General features: G+C 49.3%; 6 protein-coding genes across 6 annotated transcripts; 2 read left to right on the forward strand and 4 right to left on the reverse strand.

The window, feature by feature from the left end:
* Nucleotides 1–963: 963 nt before the first annotated feature.
* Nucleotides 964–2922, reverse strand: FSUBG_5671 (MYND domain protein; the record flags this gene model as incomplete). The annotated part of the gene is made up of 1 exon (XM_036683792.1): nucleotides 964–2922. One exon carries the CDS (start codon nucleotides 2920–2922, stop codon nucleotides 964–966), a length of 1959 nt encoding a protein of 652 aa, XP_036538805.1.
* A 3423-nt stretch (nucleotides 2923–6345) lies between these two features.
* On the reverse strand, nucleotides 6346–7383 carry FSUBG_5672 (uncharacterized protein; the record flags this gene model as incomplete). Its single annotated transcript, XM_036683793.1, has 1 exon — nucleotides 6346–7383. One exon carries the CDS (start codon nucleotides 7381–7383, stop codon nucleotides 6346–6348), a length of 1038 nt encoding a protein of 345 aa, XP_036538806.1.
* Nucleotides 7384–8054: 671 nt separating this feature from the next.
* FSUBG_5673 (uncharacterized protein) lies at nucleotides 8055–9562 on the forward strand (the record flags this gene model as incomplete). Its single annotated transcript, XM_036683794.1, has 2 exons — nucleotides 8055–8408; nucleotides 8462–9562. The coding sequence occupies 2 exons, from the start codon at nucleotides 8055–8057 to the stop codon at nucleotides 9560–9562; spliced, it is 1455 nt and encodes a 484-aa protein (XP_036538807.1).
* A 428-nt stretch (nucleotides 9563–9990) lies between these two features.
* Nucleotides 9991–12850, reverse strand: FSUBG_5674 (dynamin GTPase; the record flags this gene model as incomplete). Its single annotated transcript, XM_036683795.1, has 3 exons — nucleotides 9991–10424; nucleotides 10474–12498; nucleotides 12553–12850. The coding sequence occupies 3 exons, from the start codon at nucleotides 12848–12850 to the stop codon at nucleotides 9991–9993; spliced, it is 2757 nt and encodes a 918-aa protein (XP_036538808.1).
* Nucleotides 12851–13466: 616 nt separating this feature from the next.
* On the forward strand, nucleotides 13467–16234 carry FSUBG_5675 (SPB1-like protein; the record flags this gene model as incomplete). The annotated part of the gene is made up of 6 exons (XM_036683796.1): nucleotides 13467–13484; nucleotides 13534–13559; nucleotides 13612–13735; nucleotides 13787–14023; nucleotides 14085–15630; nucleotides 15681–16234. 6 exons carry the CDS (start codon nucleotides 13467–13469, stop codon nucleotides 16232–16234), a joined length of 2505 nt encoding a protein of 834 aa, XP_036538809.1.
* A 190-nt stretch (nucleotides 16235–16424) lies between these two features.
* On the reverse strand, nucleotides 16425–17580 carry FSUBG_5676 (phospholipase; the record flags this gene model as incomplete). Its single annotated transcript, XM_036683797.1, has 4 exons — nucleotides 16425–16512; nucleotides 16571–17000; nucleotides 17049–17209; nucleotides 17267–17580. 4 exons carry the CDS (start codon nucleotides 17578–17580, stop codon nucleotides 16425–16427), a joined length of 993 nt encoding a protein of 330 aa, XP_036538810.1.
* Nucleotides 17581–18216: the final 636 nt, after the last annotated feature.

Below are 18216 nucleotides of genomic sequence, written 5' to 3' on the forward strand. Positions count from 1 at the left end.
TCCTCTTGCATGTAAATCGAAACCATTTGGTCAATATTCATATTTCCTGTCACAATACTATTCATACTTGCACAATGTGATTCATCTCAAAGACTCGGACTCGATCGGCTTCGAAATCTTTACGTTATGTCTACAAAGTGCTCGAATTAGTCCGCTTCATCATGGTCAGCCACTTCAGGAGCCAGGTATTTTGAATTTTTGGTCATTTCATCTATACCCAAAGGAATATATAGCAGATTCTGATTTCGACTGCATATCAAGTCTGAGCAGTCCCGATAGCCTCCAAGATGATGCCCTTTCACGGGCTCAATCACCAAGCAGGCTGCACATCCAACCCTGTTGAACATGCAAATCAGTATCCACTGAATCAATTTTGCAGCCGACTCTGCCCGTGTCGTCTTTTTGCGAATCATCATCGCCTCCTCCGTCGTTCTCCGTCGTCAAGTCATATCCAGGTGTCCATGCCCTCGAAAGTGGTGCCATCCGAGAGCCCCCAGCAGTCAAAAGGTATCTATATACATAAACGAGCACTATTGTCGTCTGCTTAATGCTCGCTCGCGGTCGAAAACGCCAGAGCTCAGGGATATATAACCCCCGAGCGGTTGCAGCCACACCAATAAGAAATAATTAGAAAAAGGGAACCTCCAAGGTGAGAGAAGTGTCAGATATAAGACAAAGAAACGTTGAATGTGCAATGACATGCGATGATGCACCCAAAGCCAATGACCGTCAATGATGCCCAACCCCGTACGCCCATGAAAAAGAAAGCAAAACCAGTGGTATCGAGAAGAAACGCCATGCGCTCATGACACGCTTTGCTGTGCAATGCATTTGCGACCCTTGAAAGAATAATGCGTATGAATCAAGCATTGATGCAGCAGGATGCGCCGAGAAGATGCTGTTATGAATTGATTGTCGTTGTCGTGTAAATCATTGTGCTGAGCCACCGCCAAACGAACGACCTTACTGTGTGGCCGCTACACACCAGTGGCGGTGGAAAGCCCATGCGCTCTTCTGGCACTCTTTGCTGCAGTATTTGGTGCGTCGGCATCGACGACACTTGGCAAATTGGCGAGTGTACTCTTCCCACTTGCCGCACTGGTAGTATGCACATTGGCGGATGCCTCCGCGTGTGTCATCCTTTCGGCAGAGGTTTCGCATAACAACACCGGCCCAGTACTGCATATCAGTGCTGTGGTAGCGGACTGTGAACTTCTCGACCAGTGGGAAGAGGTTGAAGTCGTTGGGGAGCAGGTACTCCTCATCGTCGGCATCTTCATCGTAGACTTCGTGTTCTTCCTCTTCTTCGTCCATGGCAGACATGTCCTTATCAATGGCAGCGAGCTCCTTGCCAATCTTAAGGCGAGGAACGAGGTGGCTCTTCTGGAAGTAGGAGCGAAGCCCACAATACTTCGAGACATAGGCAAGAAGCTGCAGAGACATGAGCACATCCTCTTCTCTAGGCATCGCAGCGACCATCTGAGGGTTGGGAACAAAGTTGCGGTCGAGGAGATATCGAGGGACGGTAGTGGCGGCCAGAGGGGGCTGAGGAGGCGTGTTCAACGTAGGGCGGTTAGGTGAGAGACCAATTGCAGGAACCGGAGCTGGGGTGTTATTGTTGGCAATACTTCCGTCCATGGGGCTACGGTGGTTGATGTTGAAGGTACTGGCCTCCTGGTGGGTCTCGGAGACAGTTGGCGTAGCCAAGTCAAGAGCTGTACCACCGAGCATAGTGTCGCCATCTTCCATGGTGATATCCTGGATACCAACAGCTGACTGCAGGTTATCAGTACCAGTCATCTCCGTCTCAGGTGACTCGTCTGACGGCATGCTGTCTCCATTAATGTCATCGACATCGGCAGTCGAGTTCTGATGGCGGATCGATGGGCGTCTACGAGATCGTTGGGAGCCAAGAGCAGATGCTGGGCGGACAGTGGGCGATCGCATCTGGGGCGGTGGCAATGGCGTAGTCGGGGATGTGGGTTGAGATAACAGATCTGAGCCGAATGGTGCCATCGACGCAAGGCGATCGATATCACGAACAGGTCTCACAAAACCCTCAAGAGTCTCGGCGGCAGGGACTGCAGTTGCAAGGGGCTGCATGGCCTGACGGGGGGTCGAAGTTGTGGCGTGACGACTTTCAAGACCTCTCAGGGGCTGGTGACGAGATGAACCCCAAGACGTAGATCGATCTGAAGAAGACTGGGACCATTGAGAGTTGCCCATAGCAGTATCGGCGGGTTGTTGTTGCGTCTGCTGCTGAGGGGCGGCGGTGGACGGCCCAGCGTAAGAGGCTGAGACATCAATGGATGGCGGTGGGCCGTGACGACGAGATCGCTGCTCGGTGGCATCGACACGAGAACTGGATCGATGACCAAACGCAGAGGCACCTACTGTTGTGGACGAAGACGATGCAGAGGCAGAGGCCGATGCTGGGTTGGAGGATGAAGCTTTAGGGGTTGAACGGTGTTCATGGCTTCGGTGACGGTGATGGTCGTAGCTCTGCTTCTGTTTGGCCTCCTCCGCCTTCTCGCGGCATTTATCAACAGCTTTTGTATAGTTGTCGAGGATGGTAGCGATGACGGGGACCATGTCAGCCTCAACAACTCTGGTGCGGACGTTTTCCGTGCCTCGGACGCCGATATTGACAACACACTGAAAAGCAAGGTTCCACTTCCACATTCCCATCATGTCCTTACTACGACCTTGCTTCAGAATGCAGACGAGACGCTCGATGCCTCCATCGACGGTGAGGATGTCACGGATGCGAGCAGAGGATGTGGTGAGATAGGCGAGATGGTTGAGGGAGTTGATGAGGGGGAGGGTCGAGGTGCAGTCGAGAGCACGGCGGTCGTATAGGGCGGTGGTGATACCGACGGACGCCTTGTTGACGTTGGGGATACTGAAATTGACTTCCCTCATGTTGGCGGTTGATGATGTTGAAGGATGGTTGAGACGGGTTTCGGGGGTATGATATGGGAGGGATTATTAACGACCCCAATTTGTCGAGATGGTGTGGCGACCTGAAGCCTAACGACAATAAAGCGAGCCAGATTCGCAACGTTCAACAGACAACACAATAGGAAGCGAGGTCGATGATGCTATGGACAAGCCCCTCGATGGGGGAACTGGTCAAGGTAGATCGAGTCGGACAGGATTTTGAGGGTATCGTAACGGATCGTGACGCGGTAGAGCGAGTCTGGCGCAGGATTACTCGTGAGATTGCAGGGGAACAATTTCCGACGGCCAAAGGAAGAGGTTCGAGGACAGACGTTATAGATGGAGGATACGTACAACACCAGTAAACGAGAAAAAAAGGAAGATGGAAATGAAGAGGGTATTTGGGGGGAGATGGTGTTGGAACGGCTGCAGAGGTAAGTTAATGGGAGATGGGAGAAAAGACGGAGTGGAGAGTTGGTTGAAGGGGATGGGGTGAAGAGTGAAGAGGCTGGTTTGGTTTGGTTTTAGGCGGGTTTTGGAAGCCCAGGCATTCGGCCGATGAGTCCCCTCCACTGATGAGGTGCTGTAAGTGACCTATGGTAGGGGGGAGGCCGAATTAGGCGGGCTTGCCAGGGGTGGACACTCTCTGGGCGGGTTTTTGGGGGAGGGTCTGTGTGTTTGTGTGCGTGTGTGGCGGTGGAGAGATCCGACAGACAGCGAGACAGACAGACACCTGATGAGCTGCAGCAAGCTTAGGTACAGTAGGTATGTACTCGTCTTGAAGGTGATGAAGATATCGAATTGCTCAGGTCTCGATTTTCAGGATGTATCTTAGAATTGAAGAGTCATCGATGAGGATGACGAATCAGATATGGGGATGATGAGTTTAGAAGAGGAATCGATAGAACTTGGTGAGGACTTTGGAAGATATGGTTACCAAAAGGGAGGATCGAGTGGATGTGCTGTTACAGCGTACAGCTACAGCTACCGTATACCTAGGTAGACCAGTATAGACCTCTCTAGGTAGCGGCTCCAACATTGGATGGAATAACATCTTGTTCACAGCAAATAGTTTCTCCTTTTTACTTGTTCATCACTCGCCTCTTCAGTCAACAAACCCCGAATCTACCGCATGAGAATGGATGGGATTGTGGATCTTGGCAGCAGGCAAATATGTAGGTAGGTGGCTGAACTGACACTGGATGGACGGGATGGCAAAAAAATTGTCGAAACTCGGACACGGCGAGGCTACTAAAACTATCGAAGCTGACGGGTGAGGTGAGCACTGAGTAAGGTGACTCAAAGCTCCAAGACAAGCTCATCAAAGAAAGCTCGTGCATTTAGTAGGCCCCAAACCTGGGTTTTCTGTTGATAGCTGAAATGAGAAGAATATGCAAATGCCTTGGATCTGTCAGTTCAAGTGAGGTTGGGACCCCTTCTGAGTGGTTTGATTTTGATTACATATAGCCACGGGTGGAATTGTTTCAGGCGTAGCTGGAGATTAACAAGGGCTTTGGTCTCCCTTCCCATGTCTTGTCGCTTGTGTCCTGCCTGTCACTTTGTCCTCTTTGCTTTTGTTATTATTACTCAGCTCATAATTGATTAATTTATCTCAGTAGTAGTTAATACAATAGTCGGATCCGATTCTCGGGAACCCCTCAAACCTGGTCTCGTCCTTTGTTGAGGGGTTTCTCAGCTTCAGACACAGAATAAAAAAGGGCGATGGCGCCAAGACAGTGTCATGACTGGTATCAAGATGGATCGTGGCTCCATTGACGTGAGTACGACACATGCATAATAAACAACCTTGACGAACACCTTTATGGGTAAATAAATAAACCAGCAGCGAGATAATGAAGCTGGACAGGCTAAGGACAGGCTCTCGCATGATAATTATGATCATTTCTGATGCAGTGGCTTGGCTTGCTTTGTATGCAGATGAAACACAATGTTGTCACATCACGAGTTGGATCACGATAAGACGAAATCTCGGCACTTTCGTTCCAACAGTCGGTGACAGTTTCTTTAGTGAGATCCAAGATTCAAGGTCTCTCGCTGTAGAAAATCATCACGAGACCTCAGAACCTACCCTCATGGCCATGTCCACGAGGTAAACTTGTGTCGGGCCGCCAGCCAAGAAAAAGGGCGAGAGGCTAATTATTCGGGCTTAGGTCGCTTCGGCCGCGGGGTGCAAGACTTCTGACGTTAAATCAAGGTGCTAAGAATACTTAGTCTAAGGTCTCCTGAATCTATACTAAGTTTGCTTAGAGATTTTTGTCACCTAGGACGGAGGTCCTAAGTTTTATTACATCCCCTTGTTCGGCTCGGATTTGATCCCCCACGTCCCGGATGTCAGTTGGGGCCCTTGGGGGTAAGAGCACGGCTTTGGCGGCTATTATACGAATATGGATCAAGAAATCTGATATAAGTTACTGCGAAATATTTACAAGTATACGAAATTGACTGAGAAACACCTCCCATAAAGTATTCCTACTGCCAAGATCCTCGGCCTTATGATGTTGATACGAGCCAAGAACCAAATTGTCGGAGGCGGCGAGTTCTGGACCTCAACCCCAGTCAGTCTCGAGGGATGATCTTGGGGATTATCTCGCCGATCTCTGCATGCGAATCAGTCGTTGGACAGTTGCTCAACCTCAATGGGGCAATGATTGATGTCCTCGGGGAATTTGAATACCATTAGGTTTGATAATATCTGATTTCCGGCAGCTACCCTAGATCTCCGTATTTTAACAGCGACTGCATTCGATTATTTCTGCTTACGGCTTTACGCATCAATACTAACCACTAATCATGCTGGAATATTTCGACGTAAATGCACACATCATCTTGGCTGCCTTGTGCAACAAAAGACTCAATATCGCCACTTATCCCTTGGGGACACAAACATTCAATGAATAACAGCCATTGCATTTTTCGCGCCCAGTACGAGCCCTGCATACAAAGGGTCATTTTTCCTGCAAAGTTAAACTTTGATGTGTTGGTTGCATCTAACTTCTTCGTCAAGAGCATGCCACGATTTAATGTCGCTACTTGTTGGTCAGGATCACCCGTGATCTGATTGGCTGCCCTGGCGTATGTTACCGCTGTATCGGCGCTTAACTTTTAAAAACACCAATGAGATCTGTGACAAGGAATTGATAGTGCACAGCTGCCAACAATTGATCAACCAACAGCTACAATGTCCAGCTGATTTGGAATTCTCAGCTAAATTTAAGACGCAAGTGCAGCTGAAAAGCAACCTGTCAAGTTTACTACCGAAGCCACGATGCTCAAAGATATTAATAAGTTGTCATTTATTATCATTAATGGCATCGAGCCAAGTCCTTGTCAAAACCCAATTCGAGCCTACCTATATATTAAGCCAGAAATAGCCAAACGCTCGCATTAGTCGCCGCTAATTTTGGCATGCCGGAAATACTTCATACCAACCCAAGCGACAACAACCCATACCCAAGCCATGACACCTGTGAGGATGATCAACGCCGGATAGTACCCCACGATTGGTAGAGTATCATCGTCTTCGAACTCTGGCGGCGCATACGGTGTCTTTCCCACGTCCCATGCCCAGCTCCAGAGATCAAGACATGACCCCATTCCTACAACGAACACAAACCATGTCACGCATAGGACAACCCATCCCCACCATTCAGTCTCTGCGTAGTCCCAGTCTTCGTGAGCGGGGAGTGTGTTCGATGAAAGACCACTAAATGATAATGGCGACTTTGCCCGGTTGGCGGGACGCCTTCGTCCGTGGGACGAGGCCGAGCCTAGACTATTAAAGTATGAGTCCTGTCCAGAAGACATAGACAGGCCCTGCCGAATTGTTGACGAGCTCCCCGGTATCTGGAGCATATCTTCTTCGTCCGTGGATGTATAAGATGCCCCATCTTGATCCGCAAGGGATATTGGGCGAGTTGTTTGTGATGCTGTTCCATTCTGAGGAAGTATGGGTGCCGTCCCAAGTCCTCCTGGGAGAGGGGTGAATCCATTGACCAAATTCCGTTGAGCACTGGCCGACGTCGCGTCCAAATCCAACGAATCTATCGATGACGGGCTTTCCGTCTTTACAGCATTAGGGTCAAGACCGTACGCAGCAGCATGTGAAGTGTCAATGCTCAAGGGTCGGCTTTCCCTACGCTCACGTTGTGCTCCTCGACCAAGCAGCGCCGCTTTCCTAAGTGATCCTCTTCGTCTTCGAGTTCTTTGGTACTGTATTACGCTCGCTGATGGTCGCGCGGCTGGGCGAGGGGAGGCTGGAATGCCATTGTCGTCGATTGCATTTTCGGGTTGATTGTGTCGCTTTTCGGGGGATGTTCTCAAAAAGGGGAATTTGGATAGTATGCTCGAATTCGAGGGGTTTCGTCGGTGGGATGAAGAAGGCGTAGGTGAGGTATCCCGCTTATTATGAGAAGTGTTTTCCATCACGAGAGTATAAAGAAGTTGTTGAGCGCAGCAATCGTATTGGATTGCTATCGCAAGCTTCGAACGAGTGGTAGTCGAGGTGTTGAGTTGGAACAAAGAAGCGAGTGTGGTTTATTCATGGCAACAGTCGAATGCCGCGAATTGACATTATTGAAGGAAGAGAGTTTGCTGCATGGCTCCTAGAACCCTTCCGTCGTTGGTTAGTATGTCAAGATAGACGTTTGGAATAATTATGAAGCCAGATAGAACCACATGAAGCTAATGACGACTACTTTGAGGTTTGTGTCCAAAGACGCCACATTAAAGACAAGGGATTTATTAACCCGCTATACCGGACATGGATAGTGCTCTGTGGCTGTTGTTTAACCCCTGCATCTTCCGGAGTACCCCTGAAAGATCCCAATCTACCCCCCATCGGTCCGCCTCCACAACCTAATGGAATGGCTAAGGTAATGGCTATCGCGACGTCAACGCATTCCAACCCATCAGGCTTCTTTTTCACGACCCGCGCCATCGACGAAACCAGGTTTTGTGCGACCCAAACTTTGGGAAAACCCCCATGACATAATTCCTCAAGCCTCTACTTTAGAAATAGGGGGTTCCTGAGATCATCGTCGACCTAGACCGAATCAAGAGGCGCGATATCCGAAAACAGCAGCAGACGCAGACACATGTCGGACTATCAGGGTGCTTCTTCTTTTCAGAACCTTCGCCCGCCGAGTTTGGTCATCCAGGGCGACAGCGACGACGATTTCGATATCACCAATCACGAAGCGTTTATTGATTTTGGTGATCAAGAGAACGACTCTGTCGCGGTAAATCGACAACTCAATCGCGAGGCTATCGCTCAGAACTCGGCGACTTCGAATCTCCTCATACCCTCTCCCGCGGCTGCGTCCTCATCTTCCCTATCGCTTCCAACAATGGGTGGTGAAGATGAAAAAGGGGACTCTGCTGCATCCCCTGGATTCAAGAACCCTTTTAACTTCCAGACGCAAGTCATTTCTACAGGGCCTGTCAAGTCGGTACGTTGATCATGCACATATCGCAACTTTGGCACATGCTAAACTCTCGAAAGAACATTGGACAGCGTCGCGGACATAGATACAAACACAGTAGTATCTCCTCACAACATCAAATCTTCAAAGAGCCACCGCAGAGGCCGCCTCCCGTTCTCCCCGCTTCTCTACCGATCCCGACCGTTCGCGAAGCATGGAAAAGCATGACAAAAGACCAGCGCATCCACTGTTACTGGAGTATGTGCCATCTTGCCGTGGCTACATATGTTTTCTTCCGTTCAGAAGGGTCTCTTGCTACGACAGCCCTCTCGCATCTCGTCTTCTTTGACGCCGGTAGTGCTGCTGTTTGTGTCATGGTTGATGTCCTCGGCAATTTTGAAGTTTGGCGACGTAGCAGTATTCGGCACCCTTTTGGCCTCGAGAGAGCAGAGGTCCTTGCCGGGTTCGCTATGTCCGTTTTCCTCCTTTTTGGAGGCTTTGACTTGATCTCGCACACTCTCAAGCACTTCCTTGAGTCACTTGGCAGCCACGAGGCTCATCATGAACATGGTCATGAAGGCCCAGATGGCTCTGTTGACCTCGTATCTGCTGCCGCAATGGTGAGCACACTGGTCTCGGCATATGGCCTTCGAAACCATGCTCGCATTGCTAAACTCATGCGTGTCTCGTACCTTGCTTCTCTTCCAAGTGTCCTCTCTAACCCTTTCCACTTCCTCACCCTGTCCTTCTCCGCTGTCATCGCTCTTCTTCCCCTACTCTCCATTTCGCTCTACACATGGCTCGACCGCCTCATCTGTGTCGTCATTGCTTTTGCCATGTTTGCTCTCGGAATGAGACTCGCTGTAGCTCAGGGTCTTATGCTGCTCATGTCCTATGGCGGCACTGGAGGAAATAACGGTGTCAGTGCCGTTCTGAGGGAGATTGAGACCGAACCTAGCGTGGTGACTATCGATGATGCCCAGTTCTGGCAAGTTCACTATGGTCTCTGCATGGCCAACCTCAAGTTGAGTGTTGTCAAGGGCTATGATGAAATGTCGCTCAGCAAGCTACGGCAGCGCATCTCAGCCTTGATCCAGAACAGGTTGGGCGAGGGATACGGCCATGGAGGCAGTATTCGATGGGAGGTGACATTACAAATGACCACTGAAGGTAGTACATAAGAGCAAGGAATTTTCTGTCGTTGGGATAATAATGACAAATTCTGTACATGATGATTTACACAGTCACATATATCTAGAGAACATAAATGTAGCGTCATGTTAGTAGTTATCGTTATTTGAGTAGACTGTACTATTCAATGTTATTGAGGAGGGTATCCTTGCGCGTAATCAAGCACTTCTATACACATCCTCATACAACGTGCCCCCTGCATCCGCCTGCCATCAAGCGGTTTTGGATACATACATATGTTGACAAGATACAGTTAGAGAGACCAACAAGTCTCCCTTAAGCATACCCAACAACCGCGTTCCTTAGGCAGTTTTGTCTTGTCTTTCTGATTGCGGTGATATTCTAAAATCAACAACCAAGCATTCAACTCCTTACTCCCAGTATGACCTCATTTCTCATTTTTAAAGGGAAAGCCCATTTAGAACAGACCCCATCGGCTTTGCTTGCGGTCGCGTCGCGAGCTGGAGTTTCCTTTCTCGCGATCGCGGCCCTCAAGCTGTCGTAGACTCTCCATCTTCTCAAGGACCAACTCAAGCAGCTCCTTGCGGCGAATAACCTCCAAGTGTCGGCGAATCTTGGGATCTTCCTTGGCGAACTTCTCAATCTGATCTTCGGACAGGTGGCGTCCTAGACGGAGGTCGAGCTCTCGGGGAAAGTTGTAGTAGAACTCGGAAAGGAGCTCAACATTGAGGAAAAGGACGGCAGTAGATGCTAGCTTGGTGGCAGCAGCATCGAGGAATACCTCGGGGCAGTAATACTTGTTCTTGGGATCAGCACACTGCTTTGACTTAACAGCCAGCAGGCGCATCTTGATGATGTCGGCTCTGTCGCGCAAGAAGACAGCCTCACGTCCTATGAAGGGTTAGTAACCAAGCTGCTGTGACTTTAATGGTCAACTTACCCTTGCTCAGAAGAGCAGCGCTAAAGCCACCAGCGCCGCTACGGTTGTCGCCCTCCACAGCGACCTCACTCTTGCGGGCCTTGTCGACAAATGCCATAACTTCCTTGATCTTTCGTCGTCCACCGACACTGTCTTCCAAGTTCTTCATGGCCTTCTCACAGTCCTGGAGCTCCTTCTTGAGCACGCCTCCGACGTGGTCACGACCCTTGATCCACTCTCGGTCTTCAAGCTCAATCTCAAACTTGTAGGGCTTGATGCAGTTTTCCACTTGGTCACTGGTGCTGTAAAATCTCTCGTTCAAAATAGTAGAGGCAGCCTCCATGATGGCCTGTCGGGCGAAGGGGTGACTAGCGAAGCTGGAGTTGCTGATAAGAGAATCGATGTGGGCCTGAATGGAAGAGGCAACTGCTGTTGTGGCCAAACGTCCAACACCAAGCTTCGTAAGCGCGGATGTGGAAGCATCCAATTGTCGGTGCCAGTAAAGGGAGTCAGCAGGAGCCTTAGGGAGGTCGGCGAGGTTGTCAAGGTCAGGATTAATTGGTGAAAGGTCATCGATGGGCTTGTTCCAATATCTGGCAGCTAACAAATCAAGAACCTTCTGGTCGAGTTCGTGCTTCAGTAGCTCATGCATCTGAGGGCGGCCGAACTCCTCTGCAAATTGCTTGAAAGAGTGCTTGAAGGCGTCAAGGCTCTCCGCAAGGTAAGACTCGGCTGAAAGAGGTCGGTCGTTGTACTGGACCTTGAACTCGTAAGTGGCCTCCTCGAGTTCTTGTCGAATAGCATCACTGGTGCTTTGCAGGCTGCTAGACATGGTCTGTTCTAGGACATGCATAAGTTTCTTACGCAACGTGGGTGTTCCAACATTGACACCGGCCTCAGGACCGAACTCCATGGGGTGAGAAGAGAAGAAAGCATTCTCGTGCTTGACAATTTGTGAGAGTAGGTTAGTGTTTCCCATTTTAAAGAGACCCTGGTTCTGAGGAGCCTTAGGAACAACACCCACGTAACCCAATCTCAGAGGGTATTGCTGGTCATTCAAAATGCTTGCTCCACGGACAGGGTCAACCAAGTCCATCTTGGTAATAACACCGATAGTTCGCTCGCCTCGGGGATCAACTCGACGAGATGCTCGAAGAGCAGTGGAATTTGCAAGATCGACATCGGCAGCTGAAATGGCGAGGATGACATTGGGAGGCTGAATGTACTTGTCGCAGAGTTCGGAAATCTTCTGCTTCAGTTCCAGAGGCTGATTCTGTCCCACAACCTGGATGTAGCCGGGAAGATCGATAAGTGACAGGTCGGGAACATTGGGGGAATAAATTGTAAGATGAATCGGGTCGTCGGAGACACACTGGCTATCAGGAACGGCAAGGTTAAGTTCAGTCAACGTTCGCTGAATGGATCCGAAGTCGGAAATACGCCTCAATCCGAGATCAGGGAATTCACCATACTCCTCCCTAGATGAGGGTGTGTTGACAAGTGTCAGTTCGATCGGCCTTCTTGTAACCATGTTGGATCCCTTGGGAAGAAATTCGTGGCCAACAATAGCCTCCAGGACGGAACTCTTTCCTGAGGACTGAGAGCCAATAACCACAATAGAGGGGAGTGTGAGGGTACTTGACTGGCCAACTCTCTGGAGAATGCTTCGGATCTCGATCATCTTCTTGGTCAGAACCATCATTTGGTCATCCTTGGCCGCCTGTTCGCCGTTTCGAGGGTCCTCTTCATCCGACTTGTCGTATCCGTAGGCGGCGGCTGAGGCACCAACAGCAGCTGCGGCACCGAACTTGCTCTGCTTTGGCTCACCACCACCGCCCGAACCTCCCGAACCGCCAGTGCCGATATCTTCTTGAATTTTAAAGAGTTGTTTGGCCCAGTCAGGTAGTTCTGCTTTTTCTTTCGTGCTTTCCCACCCTCGGTTGACCTGATCGGCGATATCCTTGGCACCTCCGAACAAGCTCGAAGCCGTACTCGATATAGTATCCGTGGTTGTGTTGAATAAATTCACGGCGAATGTACCGGCCTCTGCGTTAAATTAGTGAAACCATTGGCAACTTTGTTATCCGAGTCTTGACGTACGGGCAGCTTGATATTGTACCCAAGCAAAAGCACCGATGGCCACACCGCCAAACATTGCCGGCACCCTTAGAAACTTGACCATCAGCTTGGGCAAAAACCTCGCGAAGGAGGCATTCCTCGTAGTAACGGCATTGTGAAATGCATTTCCGCCCTGCCACATTCGCTTTCGGGTGGCTCGTATCGCAGCATCGGCTTGAAGAAGTCCGCCAGTAGATTGGCGATGCAGGTGTCTAACGGGAAGAACCGCAGCGCGGCGTGGGAGAGGCCGTAGCCCTGCAGCGAGGACTCGTCCGCTCATGGTTGTCGCTGGCCGTTTTGCAATAGTTCAAGATCAAAGTCTTGATGGTGAGGGCCGACGACACGCCCGAGTTGTTGGTGACAATGACCGAGGCAGGCGAGGAGCATTCAAGGTTGAGTGAGTTGAGCCGCTTTTTAATGTGGTCTGTTCTCCCGATAACTTCTGATATCATTCGTGCCGCCATTTCGAGAATGAGAAGCTAATGCGGGGGTTAGGTAATCAGCCCCACTGTGCCATAGTGGCTCATGGACGTTGAGTTTACTGATAACCTTGTCAAAAATTTCAGCAATAGATCAATGCAGGCTCTCAAAAGAAATCATATTTGTTCATCTCCTCACTTTATAGTGCCACTCCTAGGACACAGAGGCTGACTTAACAATCTCCCGAGAAATCATTATCAATACTAACTGATCTACGGAGTATAGGCCCCCCATTTCAGTGCCAGAAACAAAGAGATCTTATCTGCACGTGACGGCTTTATCGGTCGCAAAATTTCTGGTGGGGCCAAACTTTTTTGAGTATTGAGAAGATCGTGTGTCGTCCTTCTCTACAACATCCTCAACACCACTTGGGCCTTCGCAGACAGCAACACCTCCGCTCGTCCCAAGTCACGAATATGGCGATCCAAAAGAAGGTAACGAAACTGCTGTACTCTTCAAAGCGTAAACTAACAAAGGAATTAGCATGGCAAAGGGCGTCTCGACAAATGGTAAGCTCATCCAAACTGTGAAGCTAGTATAAAAGCTAACGAAGATATCCAGGTACCGACTTGCAAAGGAAAAAGGATATCGCGCGAGAGCAGCTTTCAAGCTTATCCAGATCAACAAGAAGTATGGCTTTCTCGAGAGAAGTAGGGTCGTCCTTGATCTTTGCGCGGCGCCTGGTGTGAGTATCACAATCCGCTGTTGAGAGCTTCACTGATGAATTCTTATATAGTCTTGGTTACAAGTGGCCTCGGAGTGTACTCCGCAGGGAGCTTTATTGCTCGGATGCGACCTCGACAAAATCAAGCCAGTCCCGAGGGCGATAACTTGGCAAGATGACATAACAACTCCTCACTGCCGCTCTGTCATCAAACAGCACTTGAAAACAATGAAAGTCGATACGGTACTACATGACGGAGCGCCCAATGTTGGAACTGCCTGGGTTCAAGACTCGTTCAACCAAGCTGAGGTTTGTATCTTGAAACATTACTCTTCTCTCTAGACACCGACTGACATGAGCCTCATTGTAGCTCGCTTTACAATCCCTGCGGCTAGCTGCGGAATTTTTGAAGGAATCAGGGACTTTCGTGACAAAGGTGTTTAGGTCGAAGCAATATTTCCCCCTACTATGGGTTTGCAAGCAGCTCTTCACTAAGGTCGAAGCTACGAAGCCTAGCTCGTCGAGATCTGTGTCGGCGGAGATTTTTCTCGTATGTCAGGGATTTAAGGCCCCGAAGAAGCTGGATCCGCGACTGCTTGATCCTTCATATGTTTTTGCGGAACTCCAGGGCCCAAATCCAAACAACGAGGCTAAAGTCTATAACCCCGAAGTCAAGAAGCGAAAGCGAGATGGTTATGAGGAAGGCGACTACACACAGTTCAAAGAGATGGCGGCCTCGGAATTTATCCAAACAACAGACCCAATCGCAATCCTGGGATCCTACAACAAACTCACATTCCAGCAACCACCTAACGGTGATGTTGCCTTGGCTGCGCTCGATAAACTCCCTGAGACCACAGACGAAATTCGAAACTGCTGTTCGGATTTACGAGTGCTGGGACGAAAAGATTTCAAACTTTTGCTCAAGTGGCGGTTAAAGATCAGGGACATCTTTCAACTTAAAACCCCACAGACCGCAATGGTTGAGGAACCCGAGGAAGTGGCTGAAGTCGAGTCAATGGATGAGGAACTCAAGATCCAGGAAGAACTACAAAACATGAAGGACCGAGAAAACACTAAACGAAAACGAGAGAAGCGAAAGGAAAACGAACGAAAGCAACGCGAGGTAGTGCGCATGCAACTCAACATGAGTACGCCTTTCGACATCGGTTTAGAAGAAAGCGGACCAATTGGCGAAGGGGCAATGTTTTCGCTCAAGAAAGTCGACAAGACAGACGCCATGCGAAGATTGAATCGTGGTAAGATGATTGTTCCCACACAAGCGACCCAGAAGGAGGCCGACAGTGGCCTCGGCTCATCAGGAGAGACGGACGATGAGAGCGACCCTGAAGAAGATCGCTTGGAGCGAGAGCTTGAGTCCATGTACGACCAGTACAAAGAGCGCAAGGCTGAGGTTGATGCGAAGTACCGAGCGAAAAAGGCCCGTAAGAATTTTGGCGACGATGAGTGGGATGGTCTGTCAGGCGAGGAAGTGGATGAGAAGGATGACTCTTCGGAGCTTGAAGAGGATGATTTCTCTTCTGACGAAGACGAAGCCCCTACAGAGGGACTTATCCGAGATCTGGATTCTTCGAAGGGCGCAAACGGCTTATCGAAGAGAGCAACGGCCTTCTTCGATCAAGACATTTTCTCGGGCATAAGCGGAATCTTGCCCGAGCATGAAGATGCTGCTGAGGACAGCGCGGATGAGGAAGTCAATCGAGATGCCGAAACCATTATGGCTCAGCAAGCAAAGAATCGCAAAGCTGAGGCTCCTGCTAAGTCTACCAAGACCAAAGCGGCCCAATTTGACTCTGATGCCGAGATGAAGGACAATGAGGATGGGTTCGAGGTTGTCAAGCGAAATGACGATGACGATTGGGACAAGGACACCCGGCGAGCCGATGGAAGACCTGGTAAGGCAAGACTCCTCAGACAATAGCACACAGTACTAACAGGTACACAGATATCGACATTATCACTGCTGAAGCAATGTCCCTTGCCCACAGGCTCGCCACTGGCCAAACGACGACACATGATGCTATTGATGACGGTTACAACAAGTATGCCTTCCGCGATCGTGATGGTTTACCAGACTGGTTTGTGGAGGATGAATCACGACATGACAAGCTTCAGAAACCCATCAGCAAAGCTGCCGCGCAGGCAATTAAGGAGAAGATGCGAGCTTTCAATGCTCGCCCCATCAAGAAGGTGCGCGAGGCCAAGGCTCGCAAGAAGTTCAAGGCCGCACAGAAGCTTGAGAAACTCAAGAAGAAGTCAGAATTACTGAACAATGACGAAAATATGACGGAGAAAGAGAAGGCCGACAGCATTTCGCGCCTTATCTCGAAAGCAGCAAAGAGGCCTAAAAAGCAACAGCCTAAGCTTGTTGTTGCTCGCGGTCTTAACCGCGGTATCAAGGGTCGTCCTAACGGCGTTAAGGGGAGGTATAAACTGGTAGATAGCCGCATGAAGAAGGAATTGCGAGCGCAGAAGAGGATTGCGAAGAAGAAGAAGTAATCATGGGTGGCAACGGGTTGAGGCGGGGGCATGGATCTGGTGTTTCGGTTTTATGCTGTGTGGGGCGATTTTCTAGACTACTTTCTATTTTCCAGGCTTATATCACGAACAAAAGTCGATGTAGGATAAAGTGGACCTGAAAAGTCCAAGTCGTACCTAGTTTAGGGACTGGTTAGCATTGCAGGGGTAATCAAAAGCATGTGGTTTGGTACCAGTAGTTGACGGCGAGGACGAACCCTTCGTCTTCCTCGGCGCACGATTGGAGCACTTTGTGATACCTAGCCGGTGTTAGTAATTGATGTTTAGTGGAAAAGACAGGCTTGTAAAATGCCTTACCACATAGCCGGAAGATAAAGCATATCTCCAGGGTTCAATGTTACTCGTAAAGGCCGGGCAAGATGAGAGAACTTTGTGGCATTTTGTTCAGGTTTATCCGGATCCCAAATTGCGAAAGGAACAGCCTCATCATCAGGATCCATCTTTAGCTCCATGCCATTCTCTCCTCGCCTGTACGTTGCGGGCCTGAGAGGTTGCTCGTTGACGCAGGAGTGGCATAAAGAAGGCAGTAGAACGAAGTGTTTTCGTCCCAGAATCTGTACGTAGATATTCTCGTAATTATCTTTGTGCATAGCTGTAACAGATTTAGAATTACCGATCCATAAGTTTACGGCATCGGGGCTCTTGTCTAGCGCTATTCTTGCAAAAGGGATGTCTTTTTGTACATCTGAGAAGAGAGTGATGTACTCTTCACGCAGGTTATCATTTTCTTGAGGACATTCAGCAACGCATCTGGGAGAGAAATAGGCTAACTTACGAGTTTGGGCATATCGCACTTCGGCATCAGGGGGAAAATCAGGATCCGCGCCTTGGCGCGCTACATACTCAAGCAGCTCTTCAAAGGGCTGATCTTCATAGTGAGGCTTTGCAAAGACCAGAGATTCTTCACCAGGAGGCACAGTAGGCATATCAGCATTGCTGTCAGAGTCAGCGAACAACTCCTTCTATTGCCCATATCCGGCGGAGGGAACTAACCCATATGGCGTGACAGCAACATTCACATAGTGCCCCTTCATTACAGAGAGTAAGTACGCAGAATTCCAATCCTGACAAGCTTTCCACGACGAAGCTCCGCCCCTTATCACGAATGGTGTGTTGCGAGCAACATATCGCATAAATTCTAGGGGACTAGGTTCATCGTAGAGCTCATCGATACTATTGCTGTTGAGTTCGTTGAAAGTGGAAATGAGATTCTTGATGGCTTTGTCTGTAGGTAATGGGTTGTTTCTTGAAGTATTTGCTGTTCCATCCTCAGAAGCAACTTCTTGTGGCGTTGCTGGCTCATTCATTCTGCAAGAATGTCAAAGTGAGGTTTTGGTGGGTTTATGATTGGGTGGAGAGAAAAAAGCCGGTTGACATCAGACCTCAAAAATGGGGTTCAGCACAACAATCTACCTGTATGTGTTACAAGGAGTATGAGGAAAATAGAAATCATCTGTAGCATTGACAAACCACGATATCAGGTTAAAAAAGTTGAGTAAATATGAAGTCCTGTGCAATCAAGGTATTTGCCTCAAACGCAATACACAGTCCATCCAATTGCTACTAGAGGTTCTCTTCAGCAGATGTCAAGTGCTGTTGCTCGCTTGTCTTAGTACTTTGCATGCATTAAAAGATTGGGAATGCAGTCATTCTCGTTCAATTAATCCAACACACAATCTTTTGACTGGCCTGATAAATTGGGAATAAGTCAGAAGCCCAAGTTCTATACATTTATTCTATACACCTGTTGCAACTGAGACTTCAGAATTGAGAATTTGAAGGGTAAGGATGCTTATGTCATCATTTCACCCCCTAAGGTACTAACCTAGCTCATGCGGCTCTTTGAGTCCTCCACCTTTTCAGGTCCCGCCATCCCCACTTCATCATTCTTTCGTGCAGCAACAAAGATCTTTGCGCTGGGGCTCATCAGTTCAATTCGCCCC

The sequence above is a fragment of the Fusarium subglutinans genome (genome assembly GCF_013396075.1).
Source record: "Fusarium subglutinans strain NRRL 66333 chromosome Unknown NRRL66333_c0000057, whole genome shotgun sequence".
NCBI lineage: Eukaryota > Fungi > Ascomycota > Sordariomycetes > Hypocreales > Nectriaceae > Fusarium > Fusarium subglutinans.